Source organism: Anticarsia gemmatalis, chromosome 21 (assembly GCF_050436995.1).
Source record: "Anticarsia gemmatalis isolate Benzon Research Colony breed Stoneville strain chromosome 21, ilAntGemm2 primary, whole genome shotgun sequence".
NCBI classification, from domain to species: domain Eukaryota; kingdom Metazoa; phylum Arthropoda; class Insecta; order Lepidoptera; family Erebidae; genus Anticarsia; species Anticarsia gemmatalis.
The window spans coordinates 9,835,967-9,853,067 of NC_134765.1; the positions used below are offsets into that span (position 1 = coordinate 9,835,967).

The window sequence follows — 17,101 nt, forward strand, 5'->3', positions numbered from 1 at the left end:
TAGAAATATTTTAATAACCCATTATGACCTTTCTCCACACGTGCCTATTTTTAACTATTTATATTGAACTAAAGCACTAATCTAAGATTCCATGTGCTTGGCGTAATTTAATCATTTTCCAGCTATAACTGCGCAGAAACTCAAAAGTAGTAGTAATATTCAGTTGGAACGAATGAAATCACAAAAGTTACTCTCCACAATAAAACAACAAGTGGTTTCCACCATTTATTTGAATTTTACTAAAAAAATTGAATAAAAAATATGGTATTTCATCAACATGTTATTTAGAAATGAATAATATACAGTTTGTAGAAAACATTGTCCCGTACTGCGTCGCCCTAGTTTACGTGTTAACATTATTTAATATTATGGTACATTATTATTGGTGTAGGTGCGACATGGCGGGTGTGGTGTGTGGCGCCGCCCCGTGCTGTCGGTCGGAGCTACTGGTCGGAGCTGTGGGAGCTCTGTGGGAGCCCTGGGGAGCTCGGTGGGAGCTACGGCGGAGCTGTCTGCGGAGCTGTGCGGATGCTTCAGTGTGGGACGGCGCTGTTGTTGTCAGTCTCACTCGCTGCTCTTAATCTAATCTTCGTCTTCGCCGCTCTCGGACTCTGCAAAATACATAAGTTATTAATTAATAATTTGTAAGAAAACAAGGGCAGTCAAAACCTTCATATTTGAAAAACAAATAATAAGGTAAATAATAATACTAGTGAGAAGGTAAAGCTGTAACATTATTCTGTTTTTAGTTTAGGTAAGTGGTGGTGGTAAGCACAGAAATGCAAGTAAAGTGACTACTAAGTAACAGGTAAATGTAATTATACCTTCTTCGGCGCTCTGTAGCCACTCGACAAACTTCTTCATTTGATCGAGGAACATCATCTTGCCCTTGGAGGAGTTGGGCTCGCGGTACCACTTGAGGATCACCTCCTCCGAGAGCACGTTGGTCTTGTACAGCATCACTACCAGCTTGCTGAACGCGCGCATGAAGTTCATGTTCTCGTAGCAGTACTCTTGCACCTGGTAACAGATAAATAGTCGTATTACATTCATTTATAAACAAAATGGCTGATTCATGAATAAAGATTAGAAGCGTTAGACCTTCTATAGACCCACGAGTGTGTCTGGTTGCAAGGAACTAATATGAAATAGTTGTTTGAAAATAAATCAATATCAACCCAAACTAAAATATATTAACTTAACACTATCACACACTTGTAAGTCTATAAGAAGCTCATTATATATCAGAGTGCCACATCGACAGCGTACAACAAGATAACGCAACGAACATAGGAAGTCCCGAATAACTCGGTCCAGCCAAGCTCAGAGCGCGTGCCTGCTGTACTCCGACTCGTCATCGAGTATCATCATTTGAGGGGAGATAAACAATATAAAAAAAATACTGCAATGAAAATAAGATCTTTTGTTCTTCGGCAAATAACATCTACGGCATCGAAGATCGGGTTTTTATTACACACAAACGTACGATCATAAAATCGATCAACCACCGTGTGATGCCATCTACCGTCATCGATCATTGGTATGATTTACATCTACTATTAAACTAAAATTATTTTGCATAAACAATTTCACATAACTACTTTTAAAGATTCCAGGGAGTTGTAGAATTAAGTAGCAACTTGAACAGGACATCAACAACATACCTTAGTGAGTAACGCGATCTCAGCCTTGGCGGACTGTGCGAAGGCAGCCAACAGCGGCGTGTAGTGACGCAGATGTTTGGCCGCTTGCTCCGCCAACAGTTCCTCCTTCTTGTTCCACTCGCCACGGGACATCACACATTGCCAGATCTAACGAACAATACACAACAATCATTAGAGACCATTCAACTGAAGGTATAAATATTGGAGATTTTTTTGTAATAGATCAGAGTGCCATATCGACAGTGTATAGCGAGATTACGTAAAGATCATAGTGCTCATTCACGTTGACTCGCGGGCGCGGTGGCGGGCGCGGTCGCGAAATATCAAACATATGGCGATGTACCGAAGTGTTCACGTACAAACCGTTCGCGCGGTCTAAGTCGCGGGCGAGCTAGCGGCGTCGCGCGCGGCCCGCGTGGCGCGCTCGCGCCAATATCAAACAAGTGAAGATGTTCGTGTGTGTTCACGTCGAACTAGCGGTGGCGGGCGCGATGTCAAGTAAGATCAACCAGTTTGAGCCAGTTTGAGCCAAACGCCCGCCTGGCGGCCAACGTGAACACAAATCGCCACGTCCCCGCGACCGCGCCCGCCACCGCGCCCGCGAGTTCCAACGTGAACAAGCACATAGGCAGTCCCGAATAACTCAGTCCAGCCAAGCTCAAGACGTGTGCCCGTTATACTCCGACTCGTCATCGAGTATCATCATTTGAAAACCGGAATGTTATTTTTATGTACTGCAATATAATTAGAGTACTTTTTTGCTTATGACTGTTACACACAATCTATTGATCAAGTCTAGTAGAAATCATCGATATTAATGCGTTTCACTCCAACAAACATCTAGACAAGGCTCAATTAAGCGTGAAGACACCGTTTTCCCGCGTCGACAACACATTTCCAGATGTGTGATGAGGTAAGGTAAGTATGCGTGTGTACTCACAATGGCGACGACCTCGTGCTCGGGGATGGAGTGCTTGAGCGCCATGTCGCGCAGCTCCTGGATGAGGTCGCGCACGGGCTTGTCCTCGGCCAGCTCGTCCAGCAGCGCCTGCGTGAGCTCGCGCCGCGCCTCCTGCGAGGCCTGCGCGCGGTGCAGGCGCAGCAGCTCGCCCAGGCCCCGCCCGGCGAACGACGACGCCAGCACGTCCTCGCTGCGCCGGTTCAGCGGCAGGAACTCCAGCAGTCTGCACAGATACACACAACCATCAGTTAATTATGGTCTTTGTACTATGGTCAAATAGTAGTATAACTGTGGCAGACTTACATAGCAGCAAAGAATAGAATTTTAATGCTGTATCATTGCAATTGAAAGCTTAATATCGAAAAAGCCAATATTTTCATGATTCAAATACGTTGTTCAAAGTATAACTGGGATATATAATTCGAGTTTAAAGTAGTAAATAGCAATGAAGAAATTGGCTTCAAGGTAAATAAATGGACAATGGTTTATACTGAAACAACTGGTAAGTAATTTTGATTAACAGCACATTGTTTTACTCGCATGTAGATTGTAGCGGCATTAATGACTACATCGCAATAATACGACGAGCCAGTACAATGACGCGATTGTTCTGCCCTAACATCGTGTAACCAAACTCATTTATAAATCTGTTACTTTTGCATTCAGTCAGGGCACATTATATTTTCGACTATCAAAATAAACTCTAAATACACATTAATTAATTAGTAAATATCAGTCACGATCCTAAATGGAAATTAACAAATAAGATTTCAGTAACTTGTCTTTTCACATGGAATGCAGTACTAATATGTGCGAGAATCATTGTATTTTCGTTTGTGTCTATATATCGACATTAACTTTGCTAGCTGCACGAATGTATTCCATCAAACTGTTGTCAAAAACTAAATTCGTAGTTTAAGAACGTCTTTAGTTATCTATTCCAGCCCTACAATACTTTAATCAACACTATTTCTACAATAATTTTATTATTAATATGTTTTGTTCCGTACCTGCCCTCAAGCTGTCCCTTCTTGAGCGCGGTGACGAGCGACGTGACGCCGCGCTCCTGCTTCACGGTGGCGAACACCTCCAGCACGAACTCCAGCGCCAGGTTGTCTTTCAGCAGGTGCTCGTTCACCAGCACCAGCAGCACTGATGGTGGCACGCAACCGTTGCCTGTACAAAACAATTAATAACTTAAGTAATCAGTTTCTTTATGTATAAAAGTAATGAGGGGAAAAAAATAATGTTTTGTCAAAAAATAAAGATTATATTTTAAACAAAATGTTATTTACTGAGTAACATTACTTACTTATCTTGGATATTGTGATAGTAATTAACTATGACTTCTATTTCAGTTAATACAAATGTTTTCAAGCAATTAACCAGAAAAACTAAATTAAAAAAATGTCGAACGGCCAGTGTGATCAGACACCACAATGAATGGTGTCCGAGGATGATCCGTCACGTCAATATAGCACTACTTCGACACCGCGCAGCGCAAATACACGCTACATGGCTCTAATCGTGTGCACATCTAAGAAAAGTTACAACTGATACATCCGGGATTCGAACCTGCGACCACGTGAACACGTGGGTCTGCCAACTAGCTATGAGAGCGAGTTAACAGATGGTCAAATAACATGGTCATATTATGACAATATTCTGAAACATGTTTTTTTCCCATTCTATATCTTACTATATTTATTAAGCAAGCTTATGTTGGACTTTTTTTTTAACTCGCTACAACAGTATTGTTTCATTAATATAATAATCTAATATCTTATATTACCTTACCAAAATTCTATCCAAATCGATTTAGACGTTTTGGCGTAACAAACATCTGTAGACTTTTGCATTTTTAAATCATAATAGTATTTTTTTTTTCATCTAAACGCCGACTTCACAGTCCAAACCCCTACCTACGAGTATATTACCTGCATTTAAGGTAAATAAATACAATAGATACATACCGATCCACAGTGCAGTCATGCGTGCAAGCTTGATGCGCTGCAGAGGCTCGAAACCCTTCAGGTAGACAAGCACCTGCAAACACAATGTAATGTTATTGTACTCTGTTATATAATAGAGATATTACTTACTTTACAATTTTACGCATTTTGAATTTTTAAAGGGCAGATTGAATAATAATATGTAGTTTTATGAAAGGAGCAAAGCAGATGGCATGGAAATTTTCGTATTCATGTCATCTTCCAATGGTTTTATTTTGAGGAAAGCATTGGTCTTTTCTGAAACTTAACTTGCTGTTATTCGAAATCAGTGGCAAATTGTAGGCTGAAACAACAGTACCTGTTTTTAAAATATGTTTGGAAATCTTACCTACGACACTCCATAGGTAAAAAGTAGTAGAAACTTGGAATTACGAGACATTTTTTGACACGAATGGGAATCGAACCCATTTCAACATGTACCTATTCTATAAATACGAAAAAAAAATCTTACCTTCTTCATCTCTTCCTCAAACATCTTTTCGAGATATTTGTAACGTCGCATCAACTTCACAAATACCTGTGAACAATCAACTAATTAGCGCCCGTGTGATAATGACACGCAATAACAATGTGTCGATGTGTTGTCAGAGGATAATGAACGAGAAAGGGTTTCTCAACATAATTGTTCAGGACTCTAGCCGTTTTTTTCATCATTTGAAACATTATCTATTAAATTATTACTGGCTATTTCAATTCTTAAGTGTATTAGTACATTATTCAAACTTGTTTTTGCAGGTATTTCTTCAATATCTAATAAACACACTTTCATTGTCTCCTTTAATAACTTGTCGAATTATGCCTAAAATGTTCATGATTTTTCTTGTTAGGTAGACAGATCATGTTCAGTTAACTTTATGAAAGAAACAAATAATATTTTTAACAATATGTGATTCACGCACAATGTATGTGAACATTCAGATTCACAAATTATCTGACTCTGTTTAAATTTGTCCAAACATTTGTTCAATAAATTTTTAAGATACTAATAAAATATGTGCGTGTAATGTAATGGTACCTGTTCAAAGTTCCGCATGGTTTCCATATCCTCGTTAGCGGCAAAGATGCAGGTGTTAGTCTTCGGGGTATCGCCGTCCATCGACACCCCGCCACCGGGGACTGTACCACAAACAAATGATTTAGTTAATACTCGCAGTTTAATGTGATTAGAAGATAATGTGTAAGGAAATGATCAGGTAAAATGAACGAACAGAGTTTGTCATCAATTGTCAGGACTCTAGCCAGTTATTTCATCATTTAAAAGATTCAGCCATTCTTACTTTGTGATAACCTAAACTTCATACTGATGGGCTGGGCTCAAACTAGAGCTTAACTACAGTTAACAGAGTCAGTAAGATCTTGATGAGTTTTATATCATTTATTATTTTATGCGGTTCTAGTAGCTTAGACAGCTACATCATACTATACAATTCAATTTCAAAGTTTCATGCTGTTTTCCTCACTCTACATCTATTGTAACAATATTAGAACGTCAGTTAAACTTGATTTTTAGACTCTTTCTTCTGCCTTTAAGACATAGGGTACCCTACTCTATTGGCAATTAAGTGGTGAAATGTACTTACGCAAAAGCCCCCCGGCGATGAGTACGTCGAATATGACCTCGCCATACCGCCGGTAGTCGAGTTTCGAGCCGGCCGCGTCTAAGAACTTGTAGGCCGCGTCCAGGTCGCCGCCGGCGCGCTCCAGCCCCTGCACGAGCGCGTCGCGGAAACCGTTCGGATCGTACTTCTCTTTCTCATCTGGAAATAAAAGATAACAGCTTGATTAAATAACGTTATTACTTTATAGGAGTGTATGCTGTATGAATGTGTTGTCAGAAGTAAATGAACGAGAAAGGGTTTCTCAACACTAAAGTTTCAGGACTCTAGCCGCTTTTTTCATCATTTAAAACATTACTTGCTGGATACAAAGTCTTTTCTAGAAGAATACTTCAGTAAGGTCCCAATTAGTTGCTCCTAACTCAACCTGGGAGTTGAACCTAGGATATAATGATTCAACAGTAAATAAATTGGCACAAAGTTATTTAGAAAATACAAATTGTTAACAAAGTAACACTCTATTAATTCTTTGGTTTTCTTCACAAAAAGGTTTATGCTGTCAAAGTTGCGTCAATTAGCTTTCGCAAATACATCTTAGATCATAAAATGACTAACTAAAGAACAGTAAACATCATGTCTTTGTATCAGATTTTCTCGCATTTTCCCAGTTTGCACAATGAATCAGTGAGTGTCATACATTTGTAGAGGGTTATAAACTCGTCTAAACAATCAAAGGGACTAAGCCTAAGGTTTACGTTGGCATTACGTGCCGATACCGCCGTTTGTATTTGCTCGCTCTAGTTGGATTGCAAGTTATCTCGGCGACCCAGTTTCTACTTTACAAACTAGAAATTACTAGGAGCTTATCTTGACTGGACGAATTTCGTCTTAGTTCTTTAGTCACGAAAGTTATTGATTTTGGAAGAAAAGAGAGAAAAACTTGCGAGTACTTAACTATTTATACATTTGGGAGTGCTCAGGAAGATGTTCTTCGGGTAGAACATAATATTTGAGTCTTGGAAGAACATATTGAGTGATTTCAAGTTTCTTACAATAATACTAATTATCAACACGTGTTTGAGATAAAGCCCAGATAACCATCTATATTATGAATGACAAATATTTGTGTGACGGGGGAAATCCATACAAATATTTCAATAGCGCAAATTTCTAACATTTTCATTACTCAAAGACATGTATTTACACTCAACAGCTAAAACAACCTAGAAACTTATTTTTAGTCTTATTTGGCTACTCAAAGTTAATAAATTTTATCCCTAGAATCATTCTTAAACCCATGCGAAGCGGGAATTGCATTTACAAGTTATTTTTAACCATACAAAGTTCAAACGTGTCTAAAAATATGATATTGCAGCAAGTGTGCTTCCCGTTATCGGCAGTTGTATTGTGCGTGGGCGATACTTTCTAACTTTAGCCCTGCAACGCTATCACGGGTCAGAGGCCGTCCGTATCAAAGATCAGACCTCACGCTCACACACTGACTTATTAATATATTTTTTACAGGTTTATGGTATCGTGAGACAACATTGATGGTTATAGATAAATTTATAAGCGGAACCATGTTTGAATTGATAGAATAGTGGTCACATGTGTCCGATGGTTTATTTGGTGGTCTTTTGTGACCTCGTGGTCTTGAATTTGATTCCGTGGTTAAGAAATTTTAATGAAATATTTAGTGACTGTGATCACGTTATTTCTTTAGTTTGTTTCACTGTTGAGGACGTGATTTAATTTATAAAGATAATTAATGATAACCTCAACTATCAGTATTTTATAATAACTAATCAGGTTTAAATTACTGCCTACTTATTACATAGAATCAGACAGAATGATCAATAAAACCGAGTTAACAAGATAAAACTTTTATTTCTTACCTTAATACTGCAGAGTTAGCTTCTAACGAAATATATTCAATATAACCTCTGAGCCACGTGTGGTATGCCCACCACATACTAAAATCGAATGTTGCCATATTCAAACTGACATGTGTCAAAAACGATAAAACGATAATCTCCATGGATTGCTAGTTCTAAATATAACGACTTACAGTAGCAAGTTGGCAACATTTGTGTTTTACGACTGTTATTTTTTTAGGTTATTTGTCAATAATCGTAATGTTTGTAATGTAGCTGCTAAGCAAAATAACATCTTTATAAAAGATGCAGAAATTACCCTTTGCTGATGATATTTAGCGGAAATTCACTGAATTTAAGCAATAAATTCACGGCTTTTGGTAAAAAACTTGCGAACTTACGAGTGACAAAACGGCGAAATCTAGCATACCATAATTTTAGAGGCAGAAAAAGCCGTAAAAGACTTATACAAAATACTGACTACAAAATTCATCGTTTGCATTGATCCCACTTCGCTTATTGCCAATTTTTGCATAAGCACAAACTGGGAATACTGTAGAACAAAAAAATCCCAAGCCATGATTGACAAAAGACAGTATTAACTTTAAACAAAAAACTTGAAACCTAGTCAAGGTTAGGACAAGATTAATGTATATTTTGAAGGTCGTGTAGTTGCCATGCGTTCAGCGATCGCCATGTGTTGGAATATAAAACATATGGTGATTATAGCTACACACGGCTTACAAAGAGACTTTATAGGCAGATCACTTTATTTGCCTGGCTTTAAAGTAGAAATTTCGGCTTATATTTAATCAAATCTGTGTTTGATAGTAATGCGAAGACGATTATAAATGCAATATAGTTTACCTATTCAATAGTTCAAACTCTTATAAAAAACGCTATTTAATAGATAAACTACCGCTAAATGTACTCAGAAATAAGTCATAAGTCCACTATTTGTCTGTAAATCATGTTGCCGGCAGTTTTTTATGATAACAATCAATTTAAAAACACTTAAAACGACGTGACACAGTCACATGACACTTCAATCAATCCGTTAGGAAGCACGAGACGCAGTTATTTAGCGGTATGCCATTTGTTTATATTAGCGGCAAATAGTCCAATATAATATATTCTATAGTTTGTTTACCGTAAGCCGTGATAACTGTAACGTTACAGTTGCGGCTTTACAACGGTAGGTGTAGGTTAAGGAAACTAATTCGAAGTTTTATTTTAGTTCTAACAAATTACCTAATTGGATGTTTGTTATTGTGGTCTTTTTATAAATAAAGATTTGTGGCCAACATTATTTATGCAGGCTACCCCTATCTTAATATTCTTAAACAGCACGGTGACATCATTATGAGTCAAATAGACTTAAATATCGTCTTTCAATTTACACATTCAATCGATTGTTCTCTATTCTAATTGATTTGAAATTCACAAGTTCCAAATATAGAACAAACAACTGAATAAAGTATATGAAAAACATGGTTAAAACATCAATGACATTGGATTTAGTTGGTTACTTCCTGATTTGTTGATAAGTGCTGATAAATACGTAGATATATCTACGTTACGTGAGATAGGTAACATACTATATCTTGAAAACAAAATATTTGTTATTTCCTATCTATAAATCAGATTAAAGTAACACTGACCCATTTAATTTTTAAGTTTCTTACTTTTCGATCTACCCTCCAAAGGTTTTTGGGCGAGGGGACTAGAAACTAGTCAATTATAACTATCAACCGGATAATACTTTATCAAAATCGGTTCGTCGATTCAGCATTAAAACTAAAAGGCTGACAGAATTACTTTCGCATTGACATCACAAAAGATCTACAGTTTTATCTCCATTTCTCAACTACAAATGGCCATATAACCTGCATTTGTCGTTTCAGAGTAAAACCGTACGTTTCACTAATACAATTGGAGTGAGTGACGCGGATGGTTATCGCATGTGAAGCTTACGTTATAAATAGCGACATTACTTTAGATTCCTATCACTCATGTTAATAATAGAACACTCGTTATTTACGCCAAAGGTTCACTACGACTTGTACCAGAAACGGAAGAAAGATATTATTTATGGCGTTAAAAAGTAATAAACAAGACCGACATACGTCTTTATGTAGAAAAATATCAAAAGACTCGTACAAGACGAGGTGTATTTCTATTAAGTAGGTACATGGTCTGGTCTCCGTGCATGAATTTGTTTTAATATGTTTGTAAAATGTTAGTTGTACGTTTAGTCTTTGACTATGCTATGACCTAACACAACAGACATCCTAGTAGGACGTGCAAATTTTTAGACAGACTAATAAATGTCAAGAAATAGCGTTATACAATAACTTGTTTTAACGGCAAAGATAATAAAGTCAACTAGTAAGCAAATAGTTAATGGTGTTAATAACATACTTAATATATTATGAGAATTCCTGTCTATGATAGTATTGGATTTCAGTCATACTAGACCTGAATAAAAATCGAATTGAGAGCAGACATGGCTGGGAAATGAAAAAAGGATTGATGACGACACTGTCTCCATATATCAGTATGCAATATACGAAAGACATTTTCTTCCGTATGTTCAAGCATCTCGCAATGCTTACGTCACCGTATCCTCAAATAAATATAGGTCACAACTATTCAAGGATTAGGCAGTCTTGTTACACAACCAGTTATGTAAGGTCCTATGTAATATGGAGCGAGCTTATTGCCACCGGGCACACTTCCAAACTCCAGCCTACTATTATTTCGTAACACTTCAATAACACAATGTTTTGACCATGAACTAGAACTTGAGATTACGTGGAAGCATAAACAAGATTTACTAAATATTATGATTATATGGACAGGTCAGTATTAAGCGTAACATAGCTTGTATAAAAGATTATAAAACAGGAAACAGACATAAGTGGTGAGATGACGCCAACAGATAAATGGAAGAACAGAATAATTTACGTGGCATCGATCACAATTAAGGTTCCATAGCAGATCGTATCATTGCGATGTAATAGAAATATTACCGAGATCATATCGCCGTAGTTAAATAGTCGAATGACGAACTAGGTTATATACTATTCAAGAATTCCTTGTAATCTAGTACAAGGAGACCCTAACTAACTTCAAAACATTTTTCGTGTCAAGGCAATGAAAAAAGTCCGAAGAACATCCTACCATCTCAGTTTCTCTCAAAGCATTTTTACGCAAAACTTGTTAAAAACGTTTCACAACAAATATTTTGCGGCCAAAACCTTTGAAACTCCTCAACGGGATTTTAATTAAAACTTATTAAAAGTTGGTAACGTCAAAGGTTTATCCGGCCTCGAAGATTCGTGGAAATGAACGTAGAATATTAATAAACAGGGATTTGATGAGAATTTGTTGTCTTATTAATTAATTATGTTAGTTAATTCTTAGACAGGGTCCCGAATTTGGTAACGTGTATTAAGACAAAGCTTCATTTTGCTTACACGTACGGTACGAAATAACGCAAAAATTCGGGGAAAATAAATTATTACAGATCCGAATAATATGTATTTACGATATGGGAAATAAAATCAGAAGGAATTAGTCCACAACGCTGCCCATGTTATCATACATCAAATACTGTTATATCAACTACCATAAGAATGCTTGTATTTACCGTTCAGTAGGTGATAGAAAACAGTCACTTGTAAGTATTTATCGCTACGAGTATCAATTTCAAAGTATAATAGAATAAACCGTTGGCATGGGAATTCTATACGAAGAAAACAATAAAAAACCTATATGTTATTATATAAAAAGGTTAAGTAGCGAGTCTAATGTCTGCGCTCGCGCCGCCAGTAAAATGCACCGTTATAATGGCGTTGACTACAATCTGACGAGAAATTACGTCACGTGATATAGACAGTTATTGTGAACGTTCAATTTTAGTCTTCCTAGGCGTTTCATAGTTTAACAAATGTATGACAACATGTATGGGTGTTAATGAGACCAGGGAAGATTGTCAGGATCGTACCAAGTGGTGTTCGTTGGTCTCTTCCTACCTCTACGGGAAAAAAGCGAGATATTATGGATGTTTGTAAAACTATGACTTATATCAGAAGATAAACGGATTCAAAATGAAATCACGAAATCGCAGGGGAAACAAACACAGGCCTTCATGAAATATAATAATTACGGCAATTCAGACATGATAGCTATAAATTTATAACACAAAGCTACTAAGCAGCAAAAACTACAATCAGGAAACAGTAACAACAGAATAATATTACGTAGTCTTTGTTTGAAGACAAAATTAAACAAGGAAAATTTAGGTAAACAGGAAAATTCTAGAAAACTAACGATTCTAGTAGTAATATAAATGAACCGGCTGTTTATACAAATAAGGATTAGTGGTGAATAAATATTATTTGTCATGGACGCCACAAGGTGACTATTTACATTGTAAAACCTGGAATGTTCTTGGAAAATATACATGAGATCGGAGAATCGGGAATAATTTTCACGAAATACTGTTTGTGCTAAAATGGTACAATGGATCGAATACACTATTTTAAAACTTGACTAGGCTGTGTTAAAATTTGCAGCAAAATAATTGCTTGTGACAGCATGAGAGCCAGTAATATTCGGACTAAAAACGGCCTGACGATGGGTTTGCAGGTTAAATATTTCTGTCCATGCAAAGTTATTGCGATATACAGTGCACTAGGAATATCTGGTACAAATTACTTTACTATTATAGCTCTAGAAACATCTAATACAAGTGTAATTCAATGGACAAGTAATTGTTAAAGTAAGATTCAAGGTAGTAATCGCCGAAAGCCGTCAAGTAATCCTTGTTCATTGGTACAGAGATGTTGCCTCCTACAGGAAAACGGTTACGAATGTATAGCAATAAACGCACAATTTATTTGACGTAGGGCCATGAGGTTAAGCTCATCGACAATAAATTGATGCTCAATTATACCAGACACTCATACCTGGGGTATACTGCGAATTGTAGTAATGTTTTAGCTTTGAATATTAACGGTAAATACGCCGTTTTATTATATTTCTCTTTGTTTATAGACATTAAAAGGCAAAAAGAAAGATACAAGTTTGTTGACTTAACTTTCTTTTTAAACTACTTTTTATTTATTTCAAACTTTATATACAGAGCTGTATAAAGGCGGACTTAATGCCAGGGGCATATTCAGGTTTCTTAATAAAGTTTTTTACAAAGAAAAAAGTTGTATTAATTTGCTCAAACTTAAACAAAGTAAGACATTAGCAGTTTTAATGGAACACAAAGTTACAGACATCGTGATTCGCCCTGACAGTTTTGTAACATTTTTATAGTTTTGCTAACTTTTTAATAACTGACAATTTAGTTAACGACGCTGCGGTGTGTTTTATAGTGCCAGTACGGTAGCGTTAATATTTAATAGTATGGCAGTACGGAAAATGTAGCGTACGATGCCCAACGGAGTCGTAAAACATAGTTGACATGGTGTAATGTCAGCCTGTAAGGTCAGTACGTACCGTAGACGAGTAGTTTCCTAGTTGGCATCGACTACAGCCGTTAGGGAAGGATGTGAAGTTAAGCCAGGTCGGAAGTTCCGATTTCAATTGCATGCGAACGAGAACGTTTCCGAGTTTTGAGAGGAAGTTGCCAAATCTTGTTATTTACTAGCCAAATCTTGTTATTTACTATGTCCTTTAGCAATATGCTAAAAGCTGGGGAAATGGCTGATAACTTACTCTGTAATTTAACTAATTACTTTCGAATTAGTTATTAGTATTTTAAGTATAAAATATGAAGATAGAACCTTACCTTAACTTTATAAAGCAGGTGGAAAATAGAGATTTTCTATTTAAATTACTTTACAAATCTACATTATTTACATGTATTCTAGAATATACTCTTTAGCAAAATACTCGAGATGTTTACCTCTAATTAAACAACGTAAACATAACGAGCGTATCGACAACAAATTCCTATAAAATTTGCATAAATTAATAGTAAAACGCGCTGGCCTTATTGCTACTGGTTTTGGCCCTTGGCGAGAAGCAGGCTAGATAAGTGTTACCTTACAGTCTGAATAATTAAGAGGTGTTTACTTAGATAAATAGTGATACTTCCTTGTTACATGTACTTGTTCGGCTGTAAGACTGTACACGATAATAACAAAAAAGAAATATCTAAAATACTGTAATAAGCTTTGTAATTTGTCCGATTTTTATAAATATTTTTGTTGGAAAGACTGTTTTTTGGGAGATATCAAAGGTAAACTTTACTGAATAGCAAATATATATCTTTCTATGCGAAAGATCTTGTTACCCGCAAAGGTAAGAAGATAGATATAGGGATAGAATTTTTGTCGTGAAGAATCGCAAGATGTGGCCGCCACGGTAAAAAGCATCTGATATACTTATTAATTAAGAGTATAAGGAAATCCTGTTGAGGTATACCTAACCTTTACGTGAGCACGTGTTTTCGGCGTATAACTTAATAAGTAAAGGACGAATAACTTAAACAAATCTCAAGTCTAAGTCGAAAGATGTACCTAGTAATGTTCAAATACATAATATTTTTGAGACCAGGGGTTAAAGTAAGTGGCCGAGTGTTGAAGTTTTTTAGCATCATGATGACACTATAAGAGCAGTTCAATGACCTGGCACAGTAGCGCCACCTGGCTTAAATTAAGCACAATAGCGTCACGTGGAAATGTGATGTGATCTTGTCGTTGAATTTTCGGCAAGTTTCTGTATATAACTTCGAAATATGCGCAATATTAAAGCTTGATAACATTGCATACTTGTTTTGTATTACAGTATGCAGCCTTTTTACATGTACTTTTATTGTTACTGCTTAGAAAATGAAAAGGTCTGTCTTTATTAACTACTAAAATGCTGGACCAATTTTGGTGGATTTTGACAGACTAATAGTTTATGTCTAGAGAAAGGACATGTACTGCTTTTTCAAGAACTATGGACAAAAGTTAGTATGACAGTGAAGAAGGTAATTGATTATAAAGATCTATTTATTACTGAAAAGCTTGGTGTCATTATTGTAACATTTAGATCAAATCAATTTGTTATTTCTTAGTGCAAAGTTCGCAACAATATAAGTGCATGAAACAATTGATATTGTCAACCATTTTGATGTTCAATATTTATGTTATTTGCGTGACATGTATCACAATAATTCAAAGTTAATCGATGTTAGTCAACAAACAACTGCATAATAATATATTGTAAAACTTGTAGGATAAAATATATTTCAGAAGTTATGTACTATGTCAGACAACAGAAAATAGGAATTTGATGTATCTTAGATTTCTTTTATATACTTATAACAGGGTATTTTTCCCATGTGCATTAGCATGAATAGTTATTTGCAATGCTACAAAATAAAGTATTGCTACTTGAGAACAATAAGATAATATACATAAAGAATAAATAAAATAAGAACAATTGACCATTTCACTGTTAGTCTAGAAAATTCTAGAGATTAGTGCTCATTGTTATTTTATATTTGAAATGAATGCACAATTTATTTTGGACAAATGTTGATGCTTAAGTCTAAGTTGCAGTAAAAAGCTTCAAAATACAAGTTTATTATGAATGTACCTAACTGCAGAAAATTGCATTTTAACAATATAAGAGAGAAAGTCCGTTATCAGGAACAGATAATAATGACAACAGTCCAGTACAAGGCTGAACGAATCAATGTCTGTGCTATAAAAGTTGTGAGGTCATAGACCATCAACAAAATAAAATATGGCAACCAAGTGAAAATCGAAAAAAAATAATTTATAAATTACAGATGTTATAATTATTGAGATGTGTGTAGACCTCAACAAAAATAGTACATTGTACAGAGTTGAATGAACTGTTTACAGGAATATGTAAATAAATAAACAAAATGCATGTGTTTGTTATAATAATCAATGATAAAAATAAACAGTTATAGGCATCAGCATGAACTGTACTTATCAAACAACATTAAAAATACCTACCTACATACTTTCTTTATGGACCTCAACATTACTTGTACTCAAGTACCCACCTATCAGTCAATTATTGTAAGTGCAAGTCACATGTGCAGACTACTTACAACTTGCAAGACACTCAATAACACACGCAACCTACTTGTTATGATTACTAACATTAATCAAATAACATGGTCTTTATTGACGACTAGTGTCATGGTCAAGGCAAACATTAATTATCTACTCAATATTCACTCCCGTCATTATCCTTGAGACGTACGGAAGCTAACTTGCCGCAACTTTGACAGTTCCAGTCATCAATGACCTGATTGTGACTGTACCAGCATCTAGTGTCACCTAGGACTCAAGTTATGTCTAAGTTATAAAATAATGACATACCTCTTTTTCTGGTCTTGATCCGTTGACCCGATAATACTGGTTTTTCTACCTTCTGACTCATACAATATATTGCTGAAAAGAAAAACACGTGGCAATTAATAAAGGTCCATTCCGTTATAAGGTCATCGGCCGCGGTGCGCCACGCAACCCCTGGCTCGGCCCTTCGCCCTACTGTTATGGCGTCCGACCGCGCTCCACTTACTGTTAGTGTAGCGGAGCCGCTGAACTAAAGTCCAAAAGGAATATTCCACAACCCGATAAAGAGTTCCGAGATCACCTGGCTGGCTATGACTCAGCAGCGGCTCCAAGGAGTTTAGATTCACGATTGCAAAATGCGAACAAAGCAGCGACGCGCTATCTACTAGTATATGCACTGATACTTACATATTGACAGGTTATGTAGGAGCCTTTTACTCCTTTTGCGAGTTCTCTAGGACTGCGCCTGTTCAGAAAAGAAAGAAACGCTGTGACGGTCTCTATTCCCTCGAGCTAGAGACAACGTGTATGGACTATGGAGTCGCCGGATGTCCGGTTTAGCCGCGACGATCGATTCAAATGTGCCCGTGCGTTTTCCTTTCTAGTTTATTTTCTCGTTAATATGAGATAATAACAACGAGAAATAGAAGCAGAATTTACTTATTATAATGAATTATATCAAATTATAGCAC

General features: G+C 36.4%; 1 protein-coding gene across 2 annotated transcripts; it reads right to left on the reverse strand.

The window, feature by feature from the left end:
* Positions 1–212: 212 nt before the first annotated feature.
* Positions 213–16,975, reverse strand: kra (basic leucine zipper and W2 domain-containing protein kra). Of its 2 annotated transcripts, none has more exons than XM_076128219.1 (11): positions 16,818–16,975; positions 16,434–16,505; positions 6,218–6,394; positions 5,653–5,753; positions 5,089–5,154; positions 4,599–4,671; positions 3,636–3,801; positions 2,605–2,848; positions 1,665–1,811; positions 825–1,020; positions 213–611 (listed from the first exon to the last, which is right to left on the reverse strand). In XM_076128219.1, the coding sequence occupies exons 2-11, from the start codon at positions 16,492–16,494 to the stop codon at positions 583–585; spliced, it is 1,260 nt and encodes a 419-aa protein (XP_075984334.1). In that variant the 5' UTR covers positions 16,495–16,505; positions 16,818–16,975; the 3' UTR covers positions 213–582. The 2 variants fall into 2 exon arrangements, with proteins under 2 accessions (XP_075984334.1, XP_075984335.1); XM_076128220.1 differs by lacking the exon at positions 16,818–16,975 and adding an exon at positions 16,636–16,755.
* Positions 16,976–17,101: the final 126 nt, after the last annotated feature.

Bases quoted from the DNA above. Each gene is read 5' to 3' on its own strand.
- kra (XM_076128219.1), bottom strand. From the start codon at position 16,494: ATGAGTCAGAAGGTAGAAAAACCAGTATTATCGGGTCAACGGATCAAG. The intron at 3,802-4,598 runs GTATGTATCTAT...TGTTTTGTACAG, and splicing joins CATGACTGCACTGTGGATCG to GCAACGGTTGCGTGCCACCA. The intron at 1,812-2,604 runs GTGAGTACACAC...ATTGTTCGTTAG, and splicing joins AGCACGAGGTCGTCGCCATT to ATCTGGCAATGTGTGATGTC.